The 26,832-nt window shown below is 46.2% G+C and overlaps 3 protein-coding genes and 1 pseudogene across 3 annotated transcripts; 2 read left to right on the top strand and 2 right to left on the bottom strand.

Annotated features, from left to right (window-relative positions):
• Positions 1 to 6,028: 6,028 nt before the first annotated feature.
• Positions 6,029 to 7,318, top strand: LOC125547655 (expansin-A24-like). The gene is made up of 3 exons (XM_087545995.1): positions 6,029 to 6,296; positions 6,400 to 6,724; positions 6,820 to 7,318. Exons 1-3 carry the CDS (start codon positions 6,137 to 6,139, stop codon positions 7,127 to 7,129), a joined length of 795 nt encoding a protein of 264 aa, XP_087402121.1. The 5' UTR covers positions 6,029 to 6,136; the 3' UTR covers positions 7,130 to 7,318.
• Positions 7,319 to 9,397: 2,079 nt separating this feature from the next.
• LOC125546499 (expansin-A14-like) lies at positions 9,398 to 10,431 on the top strand (annotated as a pseudogene).
• A 5,274-nt stretch (positions 10,432 to 15,705) lies between these two features.
• Positions 15,706 to 16,931, bottom strand: LOC147977895 (uncharacterized). Its single transcript, XM_087514585.1, has 4 exons — positions 16,833 to 16,931; positions 16,324 to 16,737; positions 16,053 to 16,250; positions 15,706 to 15,951 (listed from the first exon to the last, which is right to left on the bottom strand). The coding sequence occupies exons 1-4, from the start codon at positions 16,929 to 16,931 to the stop codon at positions 15,706 to 15,708; spliced, it is 957 nt and encodes a 318-aa protein (XP_087370711.1).
• Positions 16,932 to 23,051: 6,120 nt separating this feature from the next.
• Positions 23,052 to 24,255, bottom strand: LOC147977896 (horcolin-like). Its single transcript, XM_087514586.1, has 3 exons — positions 23,950 to 24,255; positions 23,415 to 23,855; positions 23,052 to 23,291 (listed from the first exon to the last, which is right to left on the bottom strand). The coding sequence occupies exons 1-3, from the start codon at positions 24,085 to 24,087 to the stop codon at positions 23,052 to 23,054; spliced, it is 819 nt and encodes a 272-aa protein (XP_087370712.1). The 5' UTR covers positions 24,088 to 24,255.
• Between the last annotated feature and the right edge of the window lie 2,577 nt (positions 24,256 to 26,832).

Below are 26,832 nucleotides of genomic sequence, written 5' to 3' on the forward strand. Positions count from 1 at the left end.
CTCCAAAGCAGGCCTACTGGGCCTACATTTTCTGTGCTGCCCTGTGGGCCTACTGGGCCTTTGCGGGCCTGCATCCTGGCCCAACAACAGGTTGGGTTTCTAGTCGTATGCAGGCCGCTCTGGCCCAGTGGGCGGGCTTTTTGTTAATTTGTTTTTTGCTTTATTTATTTTTGAGTTGTTTTTTTTGTGTATTTAGAGTTTCTTTGTGAATATTTTTGCTTTAGGTACAAAAAATTACAAACTTTCTGTTAGTGCCCGTAGTTTTCAAATTTGAATAGTTTAAATTTTGAATTATTTGAAATTAGTGTGAATCACTAGTTTGTGAATAACTTAACTTTAAAAATCAGTAAAGGCATGAAAGAATTTGTTTGCACATAAAATTTCTTCGCGTTTCAAATGCCAAAACACATAACTACCCTAACTATTACAAAGATTCCCTCCTGGGTGTGAAACACAGAAGAAAATGATGATAGTGAAGCCGATCACATCCCAGATCTTTGGATGTGAAACTTTTTCTTCGTGTGTGTCCCTTTGCGCCGTAACCATGGAAAATCTTCATCATTTAACGGGATGCTCAGGTCAATATTCACTATGAATGAAGCAATTTCATCAAACTTTTCATAATCTTCTGACATGTCTGTCTTGTCATCCACTCCCATGATGTTTCTCTTCCCAGAAAGAACTATGTGCCGCTTTGGCTCATCGTACAATGCATTCGCTTCCTTATCTTTTTTTTTCTCGGCTTGGTAGACATGTCCTTCACATAGAAAACCTGTGCCACATCATTGGCTAGGACGAATGGTTCGTCTACATACGCAAGATTGTTGAGATCCACTGTTGTCATTCCGTACTGCGGGTCTTCCGTTACCCCGCCTCATGTCATATTGACCCATTTGCACCGAAATAAAGGGACCTTCAAACCACGTCCATAGTCAAGTTCCCATATGTCCTGTATATAACCATAATATGTTTCCTTTCCCGTCTTGGGTTCTGCATCAAAGCGGACACCACTGTTTTGGTTCGTGCTCTTCTTATCTTGGGCGATCGTGTAAAATGTATTACCATTTATCTCGTACCCTTTGAAACTCATTATATTCGAAGATGGTAACTAGGACAGCAAGTACAGGTCATCTTCAATAGAGGTGTCATGCATGGTACGTGTCTGCAACCAGCTGGCGAAACTCCTGGTTTGTTCACGTGTAATCCAGTCATCAGACCGCTCCGGGTGTTTGGAGCGTAGCAAATTCTTGTGTTCATCCATATACGGAGCCACCAAGGCGGAATTCTCTAGAACTGTGTAGTGTGCTTCAGTGAGAAAATGTCCGTCCATACATATTATTTGTTCCCCTCCTAGCATGCCTATTCCATCCAGTCTGCCCTTATGCCGCGATTCAGGAACACCAATCGGCTTAAGGTCAGGAATAAAGTCAATACAAAACTCAATGACCTCCTCATTTTCATGGCCCTTGGAGATGCTTCCTTATGGCCTAGCACGGTTATGAACATATTTCTTTAAGACTCCCATGAACCTCTCAAAGGGGAACATATTGTGTAGAAATACAGGACCCAAAACGTTAATCTCTTCGCATAGGTGAACTAGGACGTGCGTCATGATGTTGAAGAAGGATGGTGGGAACACCAACTCGAAACTGACAAGACATTGCACCAAATCATTCTCTAACCTTGGTATGATTTCTGGATCGATTACCTTCTGAGAGATTGCATTGAGAAATGCACATAGCTTCACAATGGCTAATCGAACGTTTTCTGATAGAAGCCCCCTCAATGCAACCGGAAGCAGTTGCGTCATAATCACGTGGCAGTCATGAGACTTTAGGTTCTGGAACTTTTTCTGTGCCATGTTTATTATTCCCTTTATATTCGACGAGAAGCCAGACGGTACCTTAATACCGAGCAGGCATTCGAAGAAGATTTCCTTCTCTTTTTTGGTAAGAGTGTAGCTTGCATGACCCTTATGTATGCCGTCTTTTCCGTGCATACGTTGCTGGTCCTCCCGTGCCTCAGGTGTATCTTTTGTCTTCCCATACACGCCCAAGAAGCCAAGCAGGGTCACACAAAGATTCTTCGTCACGTGCATCACGTCGATTGCGGAGCGGACCTCTAGGTCTTTCCAATAGGGCAGGTCCCAAAATATAGATTTCTTCTTCCACATGGGTGCGCGTCAGTCAGCGTCATTCGTAACAGGTTGTCCACCTGGACCCTTTCCAAAGACCAACTTCAAATCCTTGACCATATCATGTACATCAGCACCAGTACGGTGGCGAGGTTTCGTCCGGTGATCCGCCTCACCTTTGAAATGCTTGCCTTTCTTTCTTTCTTCCGGGATGCCTGCTCGGAAGAAATCGACGATGTCCCAGGTACACATTCTTCTTACAATTAGCCAAATATATACTGTCGGTATCGTCCAAACACTGCGTGCATGCGCGGTATCCCTTGTTTATCTGTCCTGAAAGGTTACTGAGAGCAGGCCAATCATTGATGGCCACGAACAGCAACGCCTTTAGGTCAAATTCTTCCCCCATGTACTCATCCCATGCACGTACACCTGTTCCATTCCACAGTTGTAAGATTTCTTCAACTAATGGCCTTAGGTATACATCAATGTCGTTGTCGGGTTGCTTAGGGCCTTGGATGAGCACCGGCATCATAATGAACTTCCGCTTCATGCACAACCAAGGAGGAAGGTTATACAAACATAGAGTCATAGGCCAGGTGTTATGGTTGCTGCTCTGCTCCCCAAAAGGATTAATGCCATCTGCGCTTAGACCAAACCATACGCTCCTTGCATCATCTGCAAACTCCTTCCCGTACTTTCTTTCGATTTTTCTCCACTGCGACCCGTCAGTGGGTACTCTCAACTTTCCGTCTTTCTTACGGTCTTCTCTGTGCCATCGCATCGCCTTGGCATGCTCTTTGTTTTGGAACAAACGTTTCAACTGTGGTATTATAGGAGCAAACCACATCACCTTGGCAGGAATCTTCTTCCTGGGGCGCTCGCCCTCGACATCACCAGGGTCATCGCGGCTGATCTTATAGCGCAATGCACCGCATACCGGGCAAGCGTTCAAATCCTCGTACTAACTGCGGTAGAGGATGCAATCATTAGGGCATGCATGTATCTTCTGCACCTCTAACCCTAGAGGGCAGATAGCCTTCTTTGCTTCGTACGTACTCTCGGGCAATTCGTTGTCCTTTGAAAGCATACCCTCTATCATTATCAGCAACTTTCCAAATCCCTTGTCAGATACACCATTCTCTGCCTTCCATTGCAGCAATTTCAGTGTGGTGCCCAGCTTTTTCTTGTCACCTACGCAATTCGGGTACAACAATTTTTTGTGATCCTCTAACATGCGCTGCAACTTCTTCTTCTCCAAATCACTTGCGCAGTTTCTCCTTGCATCGGCAATGGCCCGACCTAGATCATCAACGGGCTCATCTGATGCCTCTTCTTCAGCTTCTTCCCGCATTGCCGGCTCAGCTTCTTCCCGCATTACCGGCTCAGCTTCTTCCCCCATTGTTGTATCATTGTATTCAGGGAACCCATGGCCAGGATAGCTGTCGTCGTCCTCTTCTTCTTCATTGTCTTAAACAGGTGGACGTGAATGGTTCTTGACTTAGAGTAATTTAGACCATTCTTACAGACAGCACATGGACACGGCATAAAACCATCCGCCCGCTTGTTTGCCTGAGCCGCAAGCAGAAAAGTTTGCATGCCATTAATGAACTTGGGAGAGCATCGGTCATCGTACATCCATTGTCGGATCATCTTCAATACACAGCACCAAAAACACCAAATTAATACAAGTTCATACATAAAGTTCATACAACACTTAAATGCAACAAACAAATAACTCTCTAGCTAAAGCATTTAAATGCAACAACAAATGCGATCAAGATCGCAACTAAGGTAACAATTGATCCAACAGCATAATGATACCAAGCCTCACTATCGATGGCATATTTTCTAATCTTTCTAATCTTCAAGCGCATTTTCTCCATCTTGATCTTGTGATCATCGAAGACATCGGCAACATGTAACTCCAATTCCATCTTCTCCCCCTCAATTCTTTTCAATTTTTCTTTCAAATACTCGTTTTCTCTTTCAACTAAATTTAACCTCTCGACAATAGGGTCCATTGGAATTTCCAGTTCACATACCTCCTAGAAAAAATATCTATGTCAACTTGATGGGCATAATTTGTCATAAACACGAAATGCAACTAGTTTTAAAAGAGAATATATATACCACATCCGAATCATAACAAGGACGAGAGCCGACGGGGACGGATATCAAAACCATGGCACTATGTATAACAAACAACGTACGGGTAAGATAATTATACGAGTAACTATATATCCAAATCACACAAACATCAATTTTTATATAAAATTTCATGAACAAGAGGCTCACCACAAGGTGGTGCCGGCGACGGGACGGTGCGGGCGATCGACGATGGTTACGGCGGAGATTTTGAAGGCACTAAGTAAACCACACCTACATATGCAAACTAAGTGTTATTTTGACCTCAATTTGCATATAAATCAAATACTACCACATATAATTCCTCCCAAATTATTAAACTCACAAATTAAACACTATATAAAGCATTGCAAGAGCTAATCTAGCAATGAGAGATGAAAGGACAAAGTTGCTAACCTTTGTGATCATTTGAATCGATGGGGACCTTCAAATCTTGACAAATTTTGGGCAAAATGTGTGATGAGCTCGAGAGAAAGAGGGGAAGAACAGAGAGGGAGGGGAAAGGGGAAGAACAGAGCGAGCTCGGGTGGACGAAGGGTTTATGTAGGACGACCTTTAGTACCGGTTCGTGACACGAACCGGTACTAAAGGTGCTGGAGGGGCCCCAGACTGACAACATTCTGCCACCACTCTCATTAGTACCGGTTCGTGGCACGAACCGGTGCTAAAGGTTCACCGCGAACTGGTACTAATGAGAGCGGCCCGGCTAGCCGTTGGAACCGGCACTAATGGACACATTAGTGCTGGCTCAAATTCAAACCGGCACTAATGTGCTTCACATTTGACCCTTTTTCTACTAGTGTCATAGGATAGCTTACAATACTAAGTTCTAGAGCATATTTAGCTAATCTAACTCGCTCAAAAAAAAAGAAGCTAATCTAACAGAATCATGATTACTTCTCCTCTCTTCATGCACAAAGGTAAATTACACTTTAGCTTGCTCTGTGATCTCCAATATAATACTGAAATCGCATGGGTATCTCCTGTTCTTTAATGCAGAAAGCTGACTCTAAAGCGGAATAATTTGCAAACACTAATTAAGATTATTCTTAACATTAAGTAGCATACAATCAAGCGAGCGGTGCCTTCCATCGGTTTTTTCAAATTCCTTTGTACTTTTCAAAATATTATGCACATAGTTTTTTAGTTCCTTTTTACATTTTAAATATTTATGATTTTTTTAAATCACCGACATTTTTTAATATCCAAGATTTAAAAATAAAATCCGACAACATTTTTTGTAATACATGTACATTTTAAATCTTGAGAACATCTCTTTAAATCTGTGCACATTTTCTGATTTTACCGATATTTTACAAATTCTTGAACGTTGCCTGGTTTGGCATCCATTACGAATTTACGATCCACATGAACAAACCGATGAATATTCAATTTCTTGTCGACCATACATTAAAAATGGATGGATTCAAAGGATCTATGCATATGGATGTACCTTACTGACAACTCAAGGTTTCTTCACGACCTAATCATCAGATACCGCAGCCGCGCCGACGTTAAGGACCAGGTGCAGCACACGATTACTCGTAGTATGATTCAAGGAATGTGTCTGCGCATACGTAAATATAGGCCCTCAAGCCATGGCACGGCTGCACGGCCAGGCACATTTGCACGCTAGCTGCTTCATTCACCAATCAGGGTGGCCTTGCAACGTACGAAAGAATCAACCGCATGTGAAGACTATATAAACAAACGATCGTGAGATTATGAGCACCACATCACCACACAACCATCAGCGACAAATCAATATAGACCGTACTCATCAGCTTGCGCGCTCCAGTTTTCGGATCAGCTACATATATCATAAGTTGTGAAGTTTCGAGGGCAACCATAGATATGGCTCGAGCTCGAGTTGTTGCAGTGGTGCTGCTGGCGGTCGGCAGTTTGCTGCTGTCTGCGGCTGCGGACACCGCAACTGCGCCATCCCCGCAACCGTTCGTCTGGCAGAAGGCGCATGCAACGTTCTATGGTGGTGCTGATGCCTCTGACACAATGGGTAATCAGTCAAGTCACGCCACTATATCTATCTAGTGCGTGCATGCCTGCTTCATCTTTTTCTTCTGTCTATTAACAGTTACAATGTGTATTATGTATTGCAGGTGGCGCATGCGGGTACGGCAACCTCTTCGCTGAAGGTCACGGGACGCGTACGGCGGCTCTGAGCACCGTGTTGTTCAATGACGGCGCCGCGTGCGGGCAGTGCTACAAGATAGCATGCGACCGCAAGCGCGCGGACCCATTGTTTTGCAAGCCCGGTGTGACGGTCACTGTCACGGCCACGAACTTTTGCCCGCCCAACGATGCCCTCTCCAATGACAACGGCGGCTGGTGCAACACGCCAAGGCCGCACTTCGACATGGCCCAGCCGGCCTGGGAGAAGATTGGTGTTTATAAAGGTGGCATCATCCCCGTCATGTATCAAAGGTATATATGTGCTTCTTATTAGTTTAAAAATTAGTCTAGAGTCACCGGAGGCACATGACATTAACTTTTTCTATACCACTGCCATACACATGCAGAGTTCCGTGCGTGAAGCGGGGTGGTGTGAGGTTCAGAATCAATGGTCACGATTACTTCAATCTTGTGCTTGTGAGCAATGTTGCTGCAGCAGGCTCGATCAAATCCATGGATGTCAAGAGCTCTGACTCTGAAGACTGGATGCCAATGGCACGCAATTGCGGTGCTAACTGGCACTCGCTGGCGAACCTCACCGGAAAGATGCTCTCCTTCAGACTAACCAACACAGATGGACATACGCTTGTGTTCAATAACGTTGTGCCAAAGGGATGGACCTTTGGGCAATCATTTGTTAGCAAATTGCAATTCTAGCGAGCAATGTCTGTCGACCAATTATTTACCAGGGCAAGTGATGGATTTGTAATAATTATGTTGCATAAAATGCAAGTTATGGCGCTTAATGTTTGTGCTGACTGTAGCACTGATCTAATTTTACCATTCAATTTGTTCATACTCACGGTGCAATTCCTATGGTGTATATATACAAGTTCCAGTTCATTAGATCGATTGCGTATTCTTTAAATTCACTTATATGATGCATTATGTAAATAGATTCTTTCATTCTGTTCCTATGTATGGTAAAACGCTAACATATAAGCATATAAAATATCCATGCAGAAAACAGAAATCATGTATTCCTTTTGAATGTACATATAGGTCTTTGATGCACTATATAACTATTTCAAGGGGAATAGATTGGAACAGAAGTCATGAGGAGAGAGAAAGTGGTCGCTTATCTTGGACAGTTTAAGAGAAGTAAAAGTTGAATATGCAAAGTATTGATGTAAAAGTCCTCCTGTCATCTCCTGTTTTGAACCTATTTGATTATAATTCTAATCCAACCCTCCATTTCCAACAGAAGAACTTTGTCAGTATCATATGCAGAAAAAATTCAGTTTATATAATAGACCGATCGAGCTAATTGCCTACTACTCTCGAAAGAGGCTCGCACCCCACTTTATAGAAAAAACAAAACCAAAGTACATGGCCAAACAACACAAGGTAGTGGGGTGGCCCCATACAAAGCAGATTCTGAGATAACTAGATAACATAAAGGCACGTGACTACGTTGCTGAAAAATAACACCGGTAGGCCAGCATACAACACCACAACACCCTAAGAGACCGAAGCTCCACGAGCTGCTGAGTATGAGACGGACGAGGGTCTTCACCCGGAATCGTGACAGGGAGAGCAGAACCACAACGTCGTCCTCAAGAGGAGAGTGGCACCCGCGGGCATCACCACCGTCGGCACCAAAGCAATGAGCTTTCACCCGACAGCTTACTGGTGACACCACGCGTTAGAAAGGACCACCGCGACAGGCACAAGCTCCAGATCCAGTTCTGAACGACGACACTACCAAAGCAGAGCGCTAGCCTGAACCATGCGCCGCTACACCCCTTGCCACCCACACGACCAAAAGGTGTACTTGGGAATTCGGTGTTGGGCGTCGACGGCTCGACCTCAACCTACATGAGGATCAGTGGCACTAGACGCGTCAAACATGGTTAATGAGCCATTCTCAGTACAGTTCTCTCCTGAATATGGAAGACGGGCGAAAAATGTTCCAAGAGCTGAGGACAACAGAGCTGTTATACTAGACTTACAGGTTGTTTTGTCAGGGACTGGCGTGTTCTCTTTCCCACTAATTTCCCTCCCATTGATCTTCATTGTCCCCCTCTCTCCATAAGGATATATAGCTACCGAATGAAGGATGTCCAACACAAGAGTCTACTTTTTGGTGAGGGAAAACTCTTGTGAGTTTTATACATTAACTGCGATGTTCATAGGACAACTTACATATCAATCAAGCCGAACATGGCTTGCAACACTAAGTTCTAGAGCATACTTGGCTAATTTATCTGAATCATGATTACTTCTCCCTTCCTGTTTTTTCATGCACAAAGCTGACTCTAAACAGGACCCATTTGCCAACATTAATTTGTACATATTCGGGTCTGTCTAAGGCATATCTAGATGTGCCCTAGTTATTGCACATCTAAATGACTCAATCAAATATGAACAGAAAAAAGGAAAGAAAAAAATACATTCACGAATCTCCAAGTAAAATCAACGATATATGACTTAGATGAGCAATAATTAGGGCACATGCCGATGTGCTTTAGCAAAACCGTATTCTTAACACTAAGTAGCATGCAATCAAGCGAGCGGTGCCTTCCATTGGTTCTTTGAAATTCCTTGTTATACTTTTTAAACATTTATGCACATAGTTTATTAATTCCTTTTGACTTTGAAATATTTATTAGTTTTTTTTAAATTCATTAACATTTCTTAAATTCTGAGTTTTTTTAGAAAAAATCGAACAAAATTTTTGTAATACATGCACATTTTTTTTTATCTTCAGAGCATCTCTTTAAATCCTTGCACATTTTTCAAATGTACAGATATCTTAAAAATTCTTGAACATTACCTGGTTTAGCCTCGATAACAATCCATCAAACTGAATATTTCTTGACAACCATAAATTAAAATGGACGGATTCAAAGATTCTATGCATGGATGTACCTTACTGACAAGTCAAGGTTTCTTCACGACCTGGTCCTCAGATGCCACCGATCGATGTGCGCCGCCGACGTTCAGGACCAGGTGAAGTACATGATCACTCGTAGTATGATTCAAGGAACGTGTCTGCGCGTACATACATACAGTATATCTCTGGATTGGCCCTCAAGCCATGGCTGTGGACACCACAAATATGCCGTCCCCACAACCATATTTGTCTGGCAGAAGGCGCAAGCGACGTTCTCTACGGCGGCACTGACGCCTCCGACACAATGGGCAATCATTCAACAGTCACACAACTACATATATCTTGTGTGTGCATGCCCGCTTCATCTTGTTCTTCTATCTATTAAACCTTGCGATGTATATTATATATTGCAGGCGGCGCGTGCGTGTATGGCAACCTCTTCTCTCAAGGATACGGGACACGCACGGTGGCTTTGAGCACCGTGCTATTCAACGACGGCGCCGCGTGCGGGCAGTGCTACAAGATTGCATGTGATCGCAAGCGCGCGGACCCGTTGTTTTGTAAGCCCGGCATGACGGTGACCGTGACGGCCACTAACATCTGCCCACCGAACGACGCCCTCCGCAATGATAATGGAGGCTGGTGCAACACGCCAAGGCCGCACTTCGACATGGCCCAGCCGGCCTCGGGGAAAATCGGTGTTAAAGGTGGCATCATCCCAGCCGCCCCCTCTTATAAGTTCATAAACTAGTCCAGTGTCACGGGAGTCACATAAAATTAACTCTTGCTATGCCACTGCCATAAACATGCAGGGTTCTGTGCGTGAAGCGGGGCGGCGTGAGGTTTAAAATCAATGGTCATGATTACTTCAATCTTGTGCTTGTGAGCAATGTTGCTGCAGCAGGCTCGATCAAGAACATGGATGTCAAAGAGCAATGATTCTGAAGACTGTATTCCCATGGCACGAAATTGGGGTGCTAACTGGCACTCGTTGGCGAACCTTAGCGGAAAGATGCTCTCCTCCAGACTAACCAACACTGATGGACACACGCTTGTGTGGAACGACATTGTGCCAAAGGAGTGGACCTTTGGGCAATCACTTGTTAGCAAATTGCATTTCTAGCAAGCAATGTCTGCCGAACAATTAATTTACCACGGCAAGTGATTGATTTGTAATAATTAGTTGCATAAAGTGCAAGTTATGGTGCTTAATGTGTGTCTGCTGCTTGTAGCACTGATCTAATTTTACAATTCAGTTTGTTCATATTCACCGGGTAATTCATATGGTGTTTGAAAGATCCAGTTCATTCTGTCGATTGAGTATTCTACAAATTCACCTATATAATGCATTCTCTAAAAAGATTATGTCAGTCTGTTGCAATTTATGGTAATGCGCTAACATACAAGCATAGAAAAATATCCATGTAGAAAACTGAAATTATGTATTCCTTTTGAACATGTATAGTTTATTACAACTATTTCAAGAGGAAGGGATTTGAACAGAAGTGGTCGGGAGAAAGAAAGTGGTCACTTGTCTTTGGTAATTTAAAAGAAGTAACATTTGAATATGCAAAGTATATATAGATTTACAATTCCTCCGGCCAGGTCATTTTTGAACCTATTTCCCTTTGATTTTAGTTTGGCCCTCCTCTTCGAAGAGAAGAACTTTGTAAGTATCAGTTCTTATTCATATGCAAAAAAAAGAAAAGAAAAGCTTATAACTAACCAATGAAGCTAACTGCCTGCAAGTCTTGAAATAGGCTCACACTCTTTATAATAAAGCACAAACCAAAGTATTCGGAGAATCTCAAAATGATCGAATCGTTCTATGAGAATCTCAAATTAATTGGAAACGGTTGTATTCAGAGAATTAGGACACCTTGGTCAAAGCGATGGTTTTATTATCATAGTGTCCCTCCTCGATATGCAAATAAGTTTGCTTTCACACCTCCATGGGGAGATTGTGTCGCCAAGAGTTGTCTATAAGAATGAGGAACTCAGTCTGTTTGGGGAGCAACTAGTATAGAAAAGCAGCTTCAGGTGCAAGAATAGAAAAACGAAATCTGAGCCATTTGATGGGAGATGAATGGCACAGATCATGGTGGAGGGGACTGTTCCCACTTAATGTACATTTGACGAAACACCCCCTAGAAATAGATAGATATGAACCATCACTTTTGCAGTAACAACCTCATGTCCCTCGTCCATTTCCAAATCTGCAGAACGTTGATGCCAACCCTTTCAAGCATGTCAATATTCCATTATATGTGAAAATTAAGTCACCCCATTGACGCACAACTAAATGTATATGTCAAACTGGATCATCCAAAACAGAACTACTATTTTATACGGATTATGCAACATAAAATTAAAGTCAACATTAAGCTTATCTAGTAATACGCACCTACATCTGAATAGGCTGGTCAAAATCTATGTGAGCAAGGTATTCCATTTCTGGGTCCACTTTGATCCACATACAATGATACATAACATGAGATGATTATTTTTATTACATGACCAGCAAAACTGAGTATTAAGTGCTACTAAAATGATCACCGCTCAACGAGCATTCTAATTAAACTGTACTAGCTTTATTTTTTTAGATCGTACACGCACATGACAGAATATTATTCAGTTGAACTTTGCCTCCAGCTCTAATGCTTGTCGCTCATGGAGCTTCATGTGCAGGGTTAGATAACCCCAAAAGAATATGATTCAGTTCGACAGGGGAACTAAAATTATCTTGCGGGCAAATGAGCTTCGCCCTTGCTGTCGTAAACAAGAGAAGCCTTTGCTAAACACTTCTTCTGTCCATATGAACTTTGGATGCTTCTGTTGACAGAGCATCACCCATCTACAAAAACATGAACAAGTTTATAGTTCACATCAGAAGGCAAGGAATTGGAAATAATTATGTTCTTTGGTGGACTAAATGATTGTAAGGGAAACAACAAAGCACACACGAATATAATGAAGTTCGGCTTGAGCTTGATTTGCATCACGAGCCAAATGGTGAGCTCTAGCTCAGCTCGCGAGCTTAGGGATGAGCTCAAGCTCAAGCTTGACTCATCGGAGGCTTGACGAGCTCGCAAAGCCTGATATTGTTTTATTTACAAAATTCGACCAACACATTACACATGTGATTGACCTTACATTAAAATTCGACAAGCACATACTATTCTAACTTTCATGCATTTGTACTGAAATTAATTTGATTGAGTTTCTGTTAAATCAGAGAACTCAAAACTTCTTTCAAAACAAATATTGTGCTTAAACTTTTCATGCAGAATGGCAGATTTTGTAATATTAAAGAGCTTACATGTAAAAAAAGACCGGGATGGGCAAACTCAGAGTGTACACAAGCATAAAAATACAATCTTGTAACACAACCTAGCATGCAAATAGCTTTAGAAAAGAACTGCAGATGAAAAAGTCTTTCTGGTGTTAGAGAAACCTAACTTTGATTCAGCTTCAAGTGTAGCATTGATGCTTCCCTCTGCTCCTTTAATTGACCATGCTTTCAATCGACTTGGATTCCAATGAGCAGGGCAAAAGACTTCAATGAGCACCATCGAGAGATCAAGAACATAAAAGAACAATGTTGCACTCGTTTAGTATTCATATATACTGCATATAGAATGACAATTATAGCAGAATACTAGCAATGAACATTTACAACAGAATACTACAAAAATATAAAGATTTTGGGATTGGATTGGGGCCAAAATTTGGCATGAGACAAAAACTTGACACTTGATTTGCCAAATACTGGCAACTTTTTGATAGTGCCAAAATTGGTATACATAATCTTATAGGCACTAAGTCACTAAGGGTTCACTCTCCCCACTAAACCATTCAAACCCCTTGTGCTGCATACTTTATAATACAGATAACACAACCTTGGCATGTCTCAGAATCAATGTAACCAAAGCATCAACCGATTAATGATCTACAAGCTAAAACATGGCATCATTTGACTTCAGGTTCTGATTAGCATCAGGCATCAGCTATCTAAGCATGCACTTTGTTCCTGTTTTCATGGATGGTTATCCATGAATTTTATTGGTTCTCATATTAATCTAGGAATTTTATTGGTTCTCATATTAATCTAGGAACACTATGTAAATAGCACGAGTCATCCAAAAGAAGAATCTAGATCTATAAATCACGTGCCAATATATGACGATAATACCACATGTGATTGCCGTCACTGCCTAATCCAACTGATATTTCAATGATTTCAGATGGTACCCCATTAGTGTCCTGTGTGCAATTGCTCTGATTTAATGTCTCCATGAATCGCGTCATTAAGGCCCAGCCTTCTTCTCGATCCCTCATCTGCCCTAGCAGATCTTTGACGAATGCGCATACATAAATCTATATGGGAGAGGGGGGGAATGGGAGGATCGTAGTATACCTTGATGCTGAGCGTGAGAGGCGAAGGAGAAGCCCACCCAGGGTCGGTCCTGAGATTTCGGGGGCCCGGGGCAAACTAAAAATTGGGGGCCCTTAATATATATACACTCATTGTAATATACGTATATCCATGTATATATTTTTTTCTCAAAAAATGTATATATAAATTATTACCAGTAACACTTAAATGCATCCAAAATTAATATGTGTATCAAATAATTTATGCATATTACCTTAAATTCTTCTAACATTCCTCGATGCAAAGTCACATATGATGAGGTCGATGTCAATCCCATCCAATAATTTCTCCTCGATGCATAATGTAGCCAAACCATTTAACCTCTCTTGAGTCATTGTTGACCTCAAATAATTCTTCAATAATTCAACTTCGAAAAGATTCTTTCGGGCCATGCGACCGTCACAAGCACAGCAAATAAGATGTGATAGACAATGAAGATATTAGGATACCAATCAAGTTCTCTGACATACCCGAAAATCTCCATAGCAGACATTACGTCATCTGGCAAAGTGAATCTCATAATCATCAATTCAGAAATAAGATTGTATACCTCAACATCAAATGAACCATTCCCGCAAAAAAAACATCAAATGAACCATTAACAGAGAAAGTTTCTGCTGCAACATTCTTCAAGTTCATTGTCACTTAATGACATCAGGGTGCCCGAGCTCAATAAAAATCCGAATATATCTTTAAACACCATGAGTTATCTGAATCTATCATTCAAATAAGTGATCTCCATATATATCAATCAAAACGTTAAAATATTTCCTCTTACCGGAGGACGTCATAATAACACACACAATGCTGAAAACAAAACCATTTGTTCTATCAATTATTGAACAGTGCCGGCTATGCATCAAAGGATTTTTTTTGTATCAATATTATATGAATATACCTCAATACCTGACGGAGTGATGATCAAACTTCAGTGCATGTGCGTATACAATACACAGGGGTCTGCACAGCGCCTAGAGTCTGCATAAGATTGAGAAGAAAATAGTTGAGCAAATGCCAAACAGGGCCCGGAATTGAAATCAGCAGCGAATATACACAAATTAGGAAGGAAATTACCAGAGGGTTGGGGGCGGCGAGGCGCCCAGGCGGGAGTGCGTGCGTGCGTGCACGGCGGCGTCGGCTGCCAGCAGCTAGGCTGGGACCTGGAATCGTTGCGTGACTCTGCCTGATGGAATGGTCGAACAGAATAGGAAGGAAATCGCCCATGCAGCTAATTGATCGCTCTTTTTTTATGTGAAAGGAAATTCCGCTGATCACTCGCTATCAAACACTCAATCGCTAGGATCGGAAGGTCGAGCTGCCGCTCCCTGGAGCGTGTCTGCCTAGTATGAGCCATAGGCCTATAGCCAACTATCGGGGCCCCCTGGATTTTGGGGGCCCGGGGCGGCCGCCACCCTGCCCCTCCCCAGGGCCGGCCCTGAGCCCACCACCGGCTTGCCGCCGGCGAGCTAGGACCTTGAGAGGGGACGGAGGCACGGATCACACCGACGAGCCGCTCCTTGGCCTGAGAGGGGAAGGGGTGAGTAGCCCACCACCGGCTGCTGCTCGAAGGGGGCAAGCTGCTGCTGTTGCCAGAGATGAGGAGGATGCAGATCTCGGCTGTCTCTACTCCCCCCTACTGTCCCCAAGCGGGGAGGGAGATGGGCGAGGGTGACTCGCGGTTGCGTTCGGAGGAGGATGTCCGGAGCAAATTAATCAGAATTGAGGGTCCTTATTGCTAACTGTCCGCATAGATCCCACCACGATAATCTGTACCACTCATCCCAATTTGGACGGACCAGATCTATTTTTCTATTTTTTCACCTGAAGCTCTTCTTTTATTCTAGTTGTTCCCTTCTGTTTGTCCATCAACAAAACAGAAGCACTACAGAATTCAGAATCAGCATCTAGCTAGTATGCTTATCTCATTAACGCAAAACATAGATCTGGCATGCGTGCGCATGTTCAATAATTCTCCATCTTCACATAGGTGCCAATCGCGTCGAGGAATTGGCCGGATCGCGCTTGGAAGCCGATGATCTTGCCATCGGGGCCAGCGTGGAGCGCGAATGTCGCACCGTCCTCCTTCCCGTATGGCCCGTAGCTGCGAAGGTTGCTGACAAACGTCAGCGATCTTACGACGACAAAGTCCTTGAATTGGCCGTAGTGGCCATGGACGCTCGTCAGGTACTCGTCCTGCTGCAGACTGAACTGCACGTTCAAAATAAAAAAAAGCAGGTTCAAGTAACAGAGGGACCAACACTAGTCTCGACTCTCGAGATCGTGGAAATCAACGTGGACAGGATACCTACCGAGGAGGGCTTGCCGCCTTCGCCACCCCACCTGTCGGCCCACGCCTCCTTGCCCTTCCGCTCGTACATGACGGAAATGGCGTCCACGGCGTTGCCGTGCCGGACGATGACCTCGACGATTCGGTTGACGTCCGACATGCTCGTCTCCCTGACGTTGCCACCGATGCCGCCGCAAGGACCCATCCTCACCAACGATCCCTGCATGCATGCGTACGTACGGTTACTAGAATCACCCAGATCGAATTCCCCACGCTTTTGGCGCGCGTCTTACCATTGATCCCTTGCCACTACCGGGGATCTTCTTCTTCCCGACGTGATCACCGGCGATGGTGACGGTGACGCTGGCCCGCGAGGACGGCAGAACCTTGGGCAAAACAAGCTCGTAGCTGCAGTCACCCGGGGGACCTTGCTGCAGGAGCACGGCCTGCGGCTCCACGGCTGTTGATGATCCAGCGCACGTCTTCTGGTGCTCCGCCTTCTCGTGGTAGAGCATCTTGGCGGCGGCGCAGCCGTGTGGGCAGGAGACACGGATGGATTGCAGGATGCGCTCTAGGGCCAAGCAGCGGCCGTAGCTCGTCGGGATGAAGCAGCGGCTGAAGCCCGAGTTGACGAAGCACGACACGCACTTGTCCTTGTCCGGGAGGTCGCCGTGGCAGGTCGAGCAAACGACGTGGCCTGCCGCGCACTGTGCGGACGTGGCCAATTGTGCGAGTTAGAGAGATCTTCTAGCTATGATGATAGGCACCGACAATTTGCTGCAAGCAGAGGTACATTACATACCTGGAACACAGGAGGTTCGAGGGGACGAAGACATTTGGGGCAATTCAGAGTCACCGGATCGACGTCCACAGTGATCACCGCGGCGGCGGCGGCCGGCATCTCTGCTTTGACGATCATCGTCTCGGATGTGGCGTTCTTTTCCATTGATATGCCTGTTCGATCTTGCAGTGGAGTGGCACCGTGCTTGCGTGCGAGAGAGTTGATGGGATGAAGGTTAGGGGAGGCCAATCGAATATGTAGTTATGGTGATGTGGGTTGAAGATGGAGAGGCTCTTGCTTCTTTCGTCTTCCACGTGCGACATTAGTGCTGCATGACATTGGCAGCAGCATTTCCACCAAAGAGGCCGCTGTGATTTGTTTTCCTCCTCGATTCCAGAAATAAATAAAGGGACGTGGGAGGTGTGTACTGTGTAAATACACGAGACTGGTTAGGTTGGGTTATCATAGCAAATAATCGTCTATATTTTTTAACGAACCCTGATTTTGCACTTGATGGCGAAATTTACACATAAATAAATGAGGTGATGGATGAACTTAGACGGTCTGATAATTTTTCATTTATTTTTTGCAGCAAAAACTTCCGTTCTATTCATCATCTGTCATGACAGCACAAAGAAAAATAGAAGTAACAAAAATTGCATCCAAGTTTGAAGAGCCAATGCAGGCCGGGGATGCCCAAACCGTATCCCAGGCCGCTGCAGAGTTGCGTCCATTTGTTTGTGTCTTTCCACACCACAGAAAGCCCCTGCATATCTTCATCATAGCCGCAATCGTTTTTGGTGGCAGATCGAGAGCTAGCATCACATGAGTCAGGATCGCACACAGCACTGGCTGGGTGAGAATTAGCTGTACAATTTTGGGCAGAGTTGCAGCCCGCCAATTGGGTAAGGAAGACGACAGTTGGTCCACCAGATGCTGAAACACTGCTGCGAGCTGCTTCCTTAATGTCAACGGTAGCCCAAGGTATCTACACGGGAAGCTTCTAATGGGACAGTGCAGCATAGTTGTCACCATTGCCATTGCATCCTCAGAGCAGTAGCGAATGGGAAAGGCCAAGCTTTTGTACGCATTTAATTGAAGTTCAGATGCCATGCCGTATGGATCCAATACTTGTGCACATGTGTGCAGTTCCACTTCTAATGACTTGAGGAAAACCATTATGTCGTCCGCAAACATGGACACCCATTGCTTCGGTCCTGAGCGTGCCAATGGAGATAGTAGTCCGTGGGATGTAGCTAGGTCGAATAGCCGCTTAAGAGGTTCCATGCAAAGAATGAACAGTGTCGGGGACAGGGGATCTCTGTGTCTCAGTCCGCGGCAGTTGAGATTCTTCTTTCCTGGTGCTCCATTAACCCAGGGTCGGTCCTGAGATTTCGGGGGCCCGGGGCAAACTAAAAATTGGGGGCCCTTAATATATATACACTCATTGTAATATACGTATATCCATGTATATATATTTTTCTCAAAAAATGTATATATAAATTATTACCAGTAACACTTAAATGCATCCAAAATTAATATGTGTATCAAATAATTTATGCATATTACCTTAAATTCTTCTAACATTCCTCGATGCAAAGTCACATATGATGAGGTCGATGTCAATCCCATCCAATAATTTCTCCTCGATGCATAATGTACCCAAACCATTTAACCTCTCTTGAGTCATTGTTGACCTCAAATAATTCTTCAATAATTCAACTTCGAAAAGATTCTTTCGGGCCATGCGACCGTCACAAGCACAGCAAATAAGATGTGATAGACAATGAAGATATTAGGATACCAATCAAGTTCTCTGACATACCTGAAAATCTCCATAGCAGACATTACGTCATCTGGCAAAGTGAATCTCATAATCATCAATTCAGAAATAAGATTGTATACCTCAACATCAAATGAACCATTCCCGCAAAAAAAAACTTCAAATGAACCATTAACAGAGAAAGTTTCTGCTGCAACATTCTTCAAGTTCATTGTCACTTAATGACATCAGGGTGCCCGAGCTCAATAAAAATCCGAATATATCTTTAAACACCATGAGTTATCTGAATCTATCATTCAAATAAGTGATCTCCATATATATCAATCAAAACGTTAAAATATTTCCTCCTACCGGAGGACGTCATAATAACACACACAATGCTGAAAACAAAACCATTTGTTCTATCAATTATTGAACAGTGCCGGCTATGCATCAAAGGATTTTTTTTGTATCAATATTATATGAATATACCTCAATACCTGACGGAGTGATGATCAAACTTCAGTGCATGTGCGTATACAATACACAGGGGTCTGCACAGCGCCTAGAGTCTGCATAAGATTGAGAAGAAAATAGTTGAGCAAATGCCAAACAGGGCCCGGAATTGAAATCAGCGGCGAATATACACAAATTAGGAAGGAAATTACCAGAGGGTTGGGGGCGGCGAGGCGCCCAGGCGGGAGTGCGTGCGTGCATGCATGGCGGCGTCGGCTGCCAGCAGCTAGGCTGGGACCTGGAATCGTTGCGTGACTCTGCCTGATGGAATGGTTGAACAAAATAGGAAGGAAATCGCCCATGCAGCTAATTGATCGCTCTTTTTTTTATGTGAAAGGAAATTCCGCTGATCGCTCGCTATCAAACACTCAATCGCTGGGATCGGAAGATCGAGCTGCCGCTCCCTGGAGCGCGTCTGCCTAGTATGAGCCATAGGCCTATAGCCAACTATCGGGGCCCCCCTGGATTTTGGGGGCCCGGGGCGGCCGCCCCCCCCCCCCCCCTGCCCCTCCCCAGGGCCGGCCCTGCATTAACCATGATCAGAGTTGACGATCTTGCTGGCAGCCCACAAATCCACGACCCCCACTTACTTCCAAAGCCCAAACGATGAAGAACTTCAAGGAGGAATGGCCATTATACGGAGTCGAAGGCCTTTGTAATATCTAGCTTAAGTAGAAAGGCTATCTCCTTCATCGCGTGAATCGTCGTGCCATGCATTGGACGAGCATGAAATTATCATGCAGTGACCGTCCCTTCACAGACGCATTCTCGTGGATCCCCACAACCCTTGGGAGCTCTTCCGCCAACCTTGTTGATAGGACCATGTCAAATATTTTGATCGCGCCATGCACTAGGCTCACAGGCCTAAAATCCCGGAACTCGACCGCCCCGTCCTTCTTAGGCAGCAAAGAGATGATTGCTCTATTGATTGTCGGCATCTGCCATATGTCAATGGTAAAATAGCTTGAAAGCATGCATGAAGTCCACTTTGATTATATGCCAGCAAACGGCATAGAATCTGCCGGTAAAGCCATCCGGTCCCGTCGCTTTATCTTTGGGCATGTCCTTGATCCCCTTCTCCACCTCGTCCACTGAGAACGGTGCATCTAGATGCGCAAGATTGAACGTAAGAATCCCAAGCGCCTCCATGTTGATTGTGTGCGCATGTTCCGGAGCCAAGCCAAATATGTTATCATAGTATGTGTCCACTGCCTCCTCAATTTTTTCCTGGCTTGAGAGGATGCTCCCCTCATGCTGCAAAGTGGTCAGTGTATTCTTCCTATAGCGGTGCTTGGCGTGGCTATGGAAGAACTTCGTGTTAGCATCACCGCATAAACAATACTACCGGCACTTTGACCCCATTTTTAACCCGACCCCTGCGTCGCAAGCCCTTGGCGACACGGGGGAGATCGTGTCGCCGCGCCCTAGGCCACCTTGCCCCGATCTCTCCTTCCCGCCGCCGCCCGAGTTCACGTCGGCGAAGCCCGGGCTATGGGTTGTGACTGCGGCGGCGGGGACTTCTCCCTCGCTCGCGATGGTGTCTCCATCTGGCATCGGCGACATGGTCACTCCGGTGATTCGGCACCGCGGTGCGGCGGGATCCCGGCGGCGGATGTGGCGGCGGTGAAAGCGGCAGCATGGCCTCCCGCGGCAGAGGCGCCCTTGTGGCGGTGGCCTGAACCTCGGATATCGCTGGGCCCAAATGGGCTTAGGTGGGTCGACCCCTGCATTGACAGCCCCTGGCGACACATGGGAAATCATGCAGCCGCGCCCTAGGCCTCCTTGCCCGATCTCTCCCCCCCGCCGCCGCCCGAGTTTACGCCGGCGAAGCCCGGGCAGTGGGTTGTGAAGGAGGCGGCGGTGTCTTGTCCCTCGCTCGTGGTGGTGTCTCCATCTGGCATCGGCGACATGGACACTCCAGCGATACGGCGGCGCGGTGCGGCGGGATCCCGGTGGCGGATGTGGCGGCAGCGACAACGGCAGCGCGGCCTCCCACGGCGGAGGCGCACCTGTGGCGGTGGCCTGAACCTCGGATCTCGCCGGCCCCAGATGGGCTTAGGCGGGTAGACGGATCTAGTGCACGGCGGCAGGCTGGCGCGATGGGCCTGACGTAACCGACTGTTGTGGCACCACAGTGCTGCTGTGGCACCACAGTGCTGCTGTGGCACCATGGTGGTGCCGTGGCCAGTCAGGCGGTGGCTGGGTCCTTTTGGTCCGGTCCCTGGCGTAGAAGGTGGCGATCCATGCACAAAAAACTGGATGGAGTTTTTCGAACAGATCTGGGTGAAAACCTGCTCTCAGCTAGATGCCAGGACTGGCGATGGTGGCGCTCTTCAGTGTCGCTCCATTCTTGGAGGCATCGCCGTGGAGAAGTTCTAGCCAACATCTGCTACATCCGAGGGAAACCCTAGATCATTAGATCGGAAAATGGCGGCGCTCTTGTGTCGTTTCCCTCTGGGGGCGTCGTTCTTGGAGGTGTGCACAGGCTCGAGGGACGATTGAACCGCAACTTTGGTGGAGCGGTGTTTCATACTACACATTGATGACGACGGATCTCGACGGTGTGGCGCAGTGCAGATTTGGCGTCCGATGTGCGGGGATGGACTCGCGCAGGAGGACGACGCTGTCTGGCGTCGTGGTGGCGTCGATGGGAGAGAGGCCTGACACGGTCGATGCATCAGTTTCCGCTCTGAAGATGGATCGTTGGAAGATGGTGGTGTCAAGCCTTGCAGGGTGCGCATGTGGTGCCCGTTGTGAGTGCGCCGGACCGGTGTGTACCTAGTCCCGGTATGTGGCTAGGCTGGGGCATTCGACGTTAGATGTTAGGCTTTGGTGCGATGTCTATTTGATATTAGGCTCAGACATTTGGCACTCCTTCATCAAAGGGATAGGAGTAGCAACAGGTGTTGCCTGGATGGTGGCTTCAGGAGTATTACTTTGTAAGGTCTTTGTGGATAATTAATAAAATGGTTGCATGCGTGTTAGGGCTGCTGTCCACAGATGGAGGCTGGCTCGTTTTAGTCACATCTCGACCACACGAGGAGGCCAAGACCAGCTTATAAGGAAGAGTATGCCTCCACCTTTCAGTCCGGCCTTTTGGCATGGAGTGGGCTCTCCGCTGAATGCTGGCCCATGGCCAAGTCAAGTAGCCTATGACCTTCATAGCAATCGCTATTTGCATTTTGATATTACCTATCCACGGATCACTTCAACTTTGTAGCCTCTTTGCCGCTGCCCTTGGTTTGGCATCTTGCACGACGTACGGGTACCCTCCGCTGGCACTCCATTCCAAACCTCCTCCATGGTTTCAGGAAAGCCCAATGTGCAGTGCTGCTCACATGTGCAAGAGTTTTGTGATGGAGTCAACCAGGGGCTAGCAGCAGTTTTATCTAGATCGAAGCGACAGACTCCTCATGCACAGAAAAAGCGAACGCGCCAAATAAGAGTCCTGGTTACCAACCCAAGGCGTAGCTCTCGCCTGGCCAAGGGCACGGGACGGGGATCAGCAGCATCAAAGCAGCAGGCGGTGTTAATCCGCAAGCTGTGCCTGGCACATGAAGGCGAGGTTATTTCGGGCGAAATCGTGCAGGCCTACATGGAGTTGTTCGAGCGCCCCTTGTCCGACTCGCACATTGCAGCCATCCTAGCGCTATTCGGCTGTGGCCATTCCATCCTTGCGATGATTGAGCATACAGGGGAGGTTGAGGAAAATAGAGGAAAATATATCACATATTTTGCATGTCATTAAGAGTTGTTTGATAGTACTAGTAGTACATGATTAAAATAATATGGTGCCCCCGCAATAGTTTGCCAGTTAAAATAGATGATGAAATCACCAAGAGAAGAACCAGATGTCTGGCCGATGCGTACAGATTGTCCAAATACAACAGTGTATACAAAGTTTGGTCATGACTCTCGTCCTAATTTGTTCATGCAGAAGGATCGAGAGGCTAGAGCAATGATTATGAGTACATCTTGACGTAGGTGCCAAGTGCGTTAACATATGAATTTGAACACCCATGGAAGCCGATTATCTTTCCGCCCGCTGCAAGGAGCTCGAAGGCAGCACCCTGCTTCTCCCCATAAGGTCCAAAAGTGCGCCGGTTGCCGACAAAAGTGAGTGATTTCACAATGAGCCCGTGACCGGAATAGTCTACGTGCCCTTCCACGCCGGTGAGGTACTCGTCCGCCTCCAAACAAATCTAGTAGGCATACAAAACAACAAGATGAATCATCTTCATTATTGCGTACGTGCAAGTTTACCAGCTATTACAAATACAAGATTATCTGGAAAAAAAGACGAGAAAAAAATGTAGGATATATACCTCCGAGCGTTTTCCTGCAGGGGCTCCCCACTGCCCGGTCTCCTCCCGGCCGTCCCGTTCGTACCACACAAGTATGGCGTCCAACACATCGGTACGGTGCCAGACAACCAGTTTAACGATACGGCAAACGCCGCACATGTCCATGTCTTTGTCGTAGCCGCCGTTGCCACCGAAAGAGCCCATCTTCACAATCCCTCGTGGGAGGATGCCGGAGTCAGTTATGCTGATGGGGCAGAGCATCTTCCCGGCAGTGCACCCATAGAAAGCGTTGGGGCAGGCAACACGGACGGATCGCAGGACGTGCTCGAGGGGCAAGCAGCGGCTGTACCGCGTGGGGATGGAGCAGCGGGTGTAGCCGGTTTTGATGAAGCACGAAGCGCACTTGTCCTTGTCCGGGAGGCTGTCGTGGCACGTCGAGCACACGACATGCCCAGCTGCGCACTGCACCGCAACGGCCGCACGTTACAGATTCAAACAAGAGATCTTGCTTGAGACTAACATTATTAGTCCACTTGTAGCATGGAGTAGTTAGTACCTGGAACACCGGAGGTATGAGGGGGCGAAGGCATCCGGGGCAATCGAGAGCCTCCGGGTCGACGTCGACGACGATCACCTTGGGGGCGGCAGAGCCGCCGTGAAGCTGCTGCTCCGCTTCGGCGATGGTCTTCTCCATCTGGCGATACAAGACTGGAGTATAGCTCTGGGTGGCAGGTCACATGGGAAGATGGCAAATATGGCGATTCCTAACCCGTTGTGTGCGCAACCGCAATCCTCTCCGCACGCGCTCCTCTGGATCCACGCCGCTTGGCCCACGCGGGATCATGCTGGAAATCATTTTTCCTCTTCTATACCTTGCAAATACAGTACCCCCACTCCTACGGACCTACACAGTCCCCACCCCGTGAATCCCCCTCTCGCATCTTCTCTCCTCCTCACTGTTCAGATCTGGATCAGGCCACCGGCACGGCTCCACCCCTCACTGCTCCGGTGGTCTACTTCTCCGACCTGCTCCTCCACCGCCCCTCATTGCTCCGGTGGTCTACTTCTCCAACCTGCTCCTCCACCAGCGCGGCCACCTCTTCTGCCCCCCGTCCTCAGCTTAAGGCCCCAAGATCAGATGAGCTCCGATGTGCATGCATACATGAGACCAGTAGCATTTGCTGCTGTGCATGCGTATGCATTGGGTTAGAGCAGCTCTTTCCATGGATTCGTAGATTAAATCTGTAGATTTTATGCAGTGGATTTTGTGGTTGTGGGTTCTTCCTCTATCTTGATTTTGAATCCTCACTCCGATGCATTTTCGTGGATAATTGTTTATGTCATGTGTCAATGCTTCTTAAGCTGCAGAAAGTGTGATGCATTTTTTCTTGCTTGCTTTTATTCACCGTGTGAAGATTTGATCTATATGAGGGACAGAAGAAGAGATTTAACTTTTTTTGATTCGGTGAATATAGGAGGGAAGATGTGCTGAAAGATATGGTATTGCGTGCCTCTCTTTTATGGATCAAAAAAGATCTATGTGCGGCTGTATGTACGAGATATTTTGTTCTACACACGGTGAACTAGTATGTACGAGATATATCCGAATTTTACCATAAGTTGTGGCCTTTGAAGTTGAACTACCGAAGAATTTGATGTTTTCCCTACTTGAACTTTAACTTCAAACTCTAAAGAACTTTCAGAGAATTGGTAAACTTTGCTGAAAACACTGAAGAACTTTTCTTTTTATTCTCAAATATTAAATTAAAAGAATCAGGAGTTGAAGAACTTTCTGAATAGTAGATCCGCACTTTGTTAGAAATAGTAAAGAACTTTGCTATTTGGAACCCAAAAACTATATAAAAAGCTTGTCTGAACTTTGATATAGAGCTTATGGAACTTATTTTTTAGCCATTCACAATTTAGTTTTGTCTTGGGTTTGCAATAATAACCGAGTCCACAATTTATGAAATATATGGATATTGGACTTGTTTTGTAGAGCTGGCCATGAGAAACTCAAATACATAATTGAATTTAAATTTGCATAATTTATTTATAAGTTATGATGATATATTTGTTTGTTGTGTAATTTTGTGTTAGAAGAGGTGCAACACGGTGGGATATGCTTTGGTGGGCCCAAGGGAATCTAGTTCTATAGGGCTTCATATACATGCACTAGAATATCATCTCCCCGTGGAATACATGCATGGCTCACACCAGGGTGGGCCACATCGATTGGACAACATGCTGGATGAACGGTAAGGACATAAGTTGCGCGCACCACGGGTTAGGAAAAATCCGTGCCCGGAAGATGGAGCATACATAGGGTCCAGCTTCTTGTTGCTTCTTGTACCAAGCCACCAACCCGAACATGCAGCAATGCACTAATGGCATGCAGCTCACAGTCGGCGAGGAGGCCGTCGGGCGCTGGCTGCTCAGATTAATACGCCTTGCTCCTTTTCGAGAAATTCACATCGAGAAGCATTAACATGCGCTTATGGGGCGCCCTCTCGCAATAGCCACGTCGAATTTACTGTGCCGAAGGGAAAAAGGTAAAAAAACACGTCGACCCATCGATTCTTGCTCTCGCACGCAAGCCTCCCCTCGTCGCCTCTCCTCTTACGATCTCTATCTCCCCCCCGCGACTCCTAGCCGCCGCCGCCACCACCACCCATGTGCCGTCCGATTCCGGCGAGTCCCGGCGGCGGATAACACACCAACGACCTCCCCTGGCCCCATTCCTTGGTCCCATCCGTCCAAATCCGTCGCTATAGGCCTTCTGCCCTCGCTCCTGACCCTTGGCCATGGTTAGGGTTTCGCGCGCCGTGTCCACCTTCGTCGTCGGCGAGGCTCTGGCAGGTTCCGGCGGCTCGTCTCCATCGCCTTCCCTGCCCCCCCCCCCTCCCCCAACGCGTGGCTCCGCCTCATGGAGCGCTGCAGCGCGGACGAGAAGGTGGAGGGCAGCGGTCGCCATGGCGAAGGAGGGGCGGCGCTGCCACAGAGGAGAGCGACGAGGGTTGCGGCGTCTCTGCAGATGATGAGGAGGAGAGCCACTACACCACGCGATTCCACGTGATCCTCTCATCTTCAGGCTGAACATCCTCTGTAGCATCCACTGAAATTTTCTATAGTGAGTCCCCTGTTGTTTCATCTTCAGAACATCCTCTGAAATTTTACTTTGGCTGATGATGTTCTTACTCCCTTATGAGATCAACTGTACAATTGCTTTAAAATATTGCTTGCTGCTTGTTTTTATCTTAATAAAAGTATAGATTCTATTCTGGCAAACTGTCCACTGTATTTTTTGATAGTTAAATCTTCTGTATTCATTGGACAGAAGGGCTACATCATCAAACACATTAACCTACGCGTAAGGGGCGCCCTCTCGCAATAGCCACGTCGAATTTACTGTGCTGAAGGCGACAAAGTTAAAAACGCG

Source organism: Triticum urartu, chromosome 3A, assembly GCF_056163025.1.
Source record: "Triticum urartu cultivar PI428250 chromosome 3A, HENAU_Tu73, whole genome shotgun sequence".
In the NCBI taxonomy this organism is placed as follows: Eukaryota; Viridiplantae; Streptophyta; class Magnoliopsida; order Poales; family Poaceae; genus Triticum; species Triticum urartu.

Coding starts and splice junctions, on each gene's coding strand:
- LOC147977896 (XM_087514586.1), bottom strand. CDS start 24,087: ATGGAGAAGACCATCGCCGAAGCGGAGCAGCAGCTTCACGGCGGCTCT. Junction 23,856..23,949: donor TCATACCTCCGGTGTTCCAG/GTACTAACTACT, acceptor GTTGCGGTGCAG/TGCGCAGCTGGGCATGTCGT. Junction 23,292..23,414: donor CTGCAGGAAAACGCTCGGAG/GTATATATCCTA, acceptor TATGCCTACTAG/ATTTGTTTGGAGGCGGACGA.
- LOC147977895 (XM_087514585.1), bottom strand. CDS start 16,931: ATGCCGGCCGCCGCCGCCGCGGTGATCACTGTGGACGTCGATCCGGTG. Junction 16,251..16,323: donor GTAGTGGCAAGGGATCAATG/GTAAGACGCGCG, acceptor GCATGCATGCAG/GGATCGTTGGTGAGGATGGG. Junction 15,952..16,052: donor AAGGCGGCAAGCCCTCCTCG/GTAGGTATCCTG, acceptor TTGAACGTGCAG/TTCAGTCTGCAGCAGGACGA.
- LOC125547655 (XM_087545995.1), top strand. CDS start 6,137: ATGGCTCGAGCTCGAGTTGTTGCAGTGGTGCTGCTGGCGGTCGGCAGT. Junction 6,297..6,399: donor TGATGCCTCTGACACAATGG/GTAATCAGTCAA, acceptor TATGTATTGCAG/GTGGCGCATGCGGGTACGGC. Junction 6,725..6,819: donor ATCCCCGTCATGTATCAAAG/GTATATATGTGC, acceptor ATACACATGCAG/AGTTCCGTGCGTGAAGCGGG.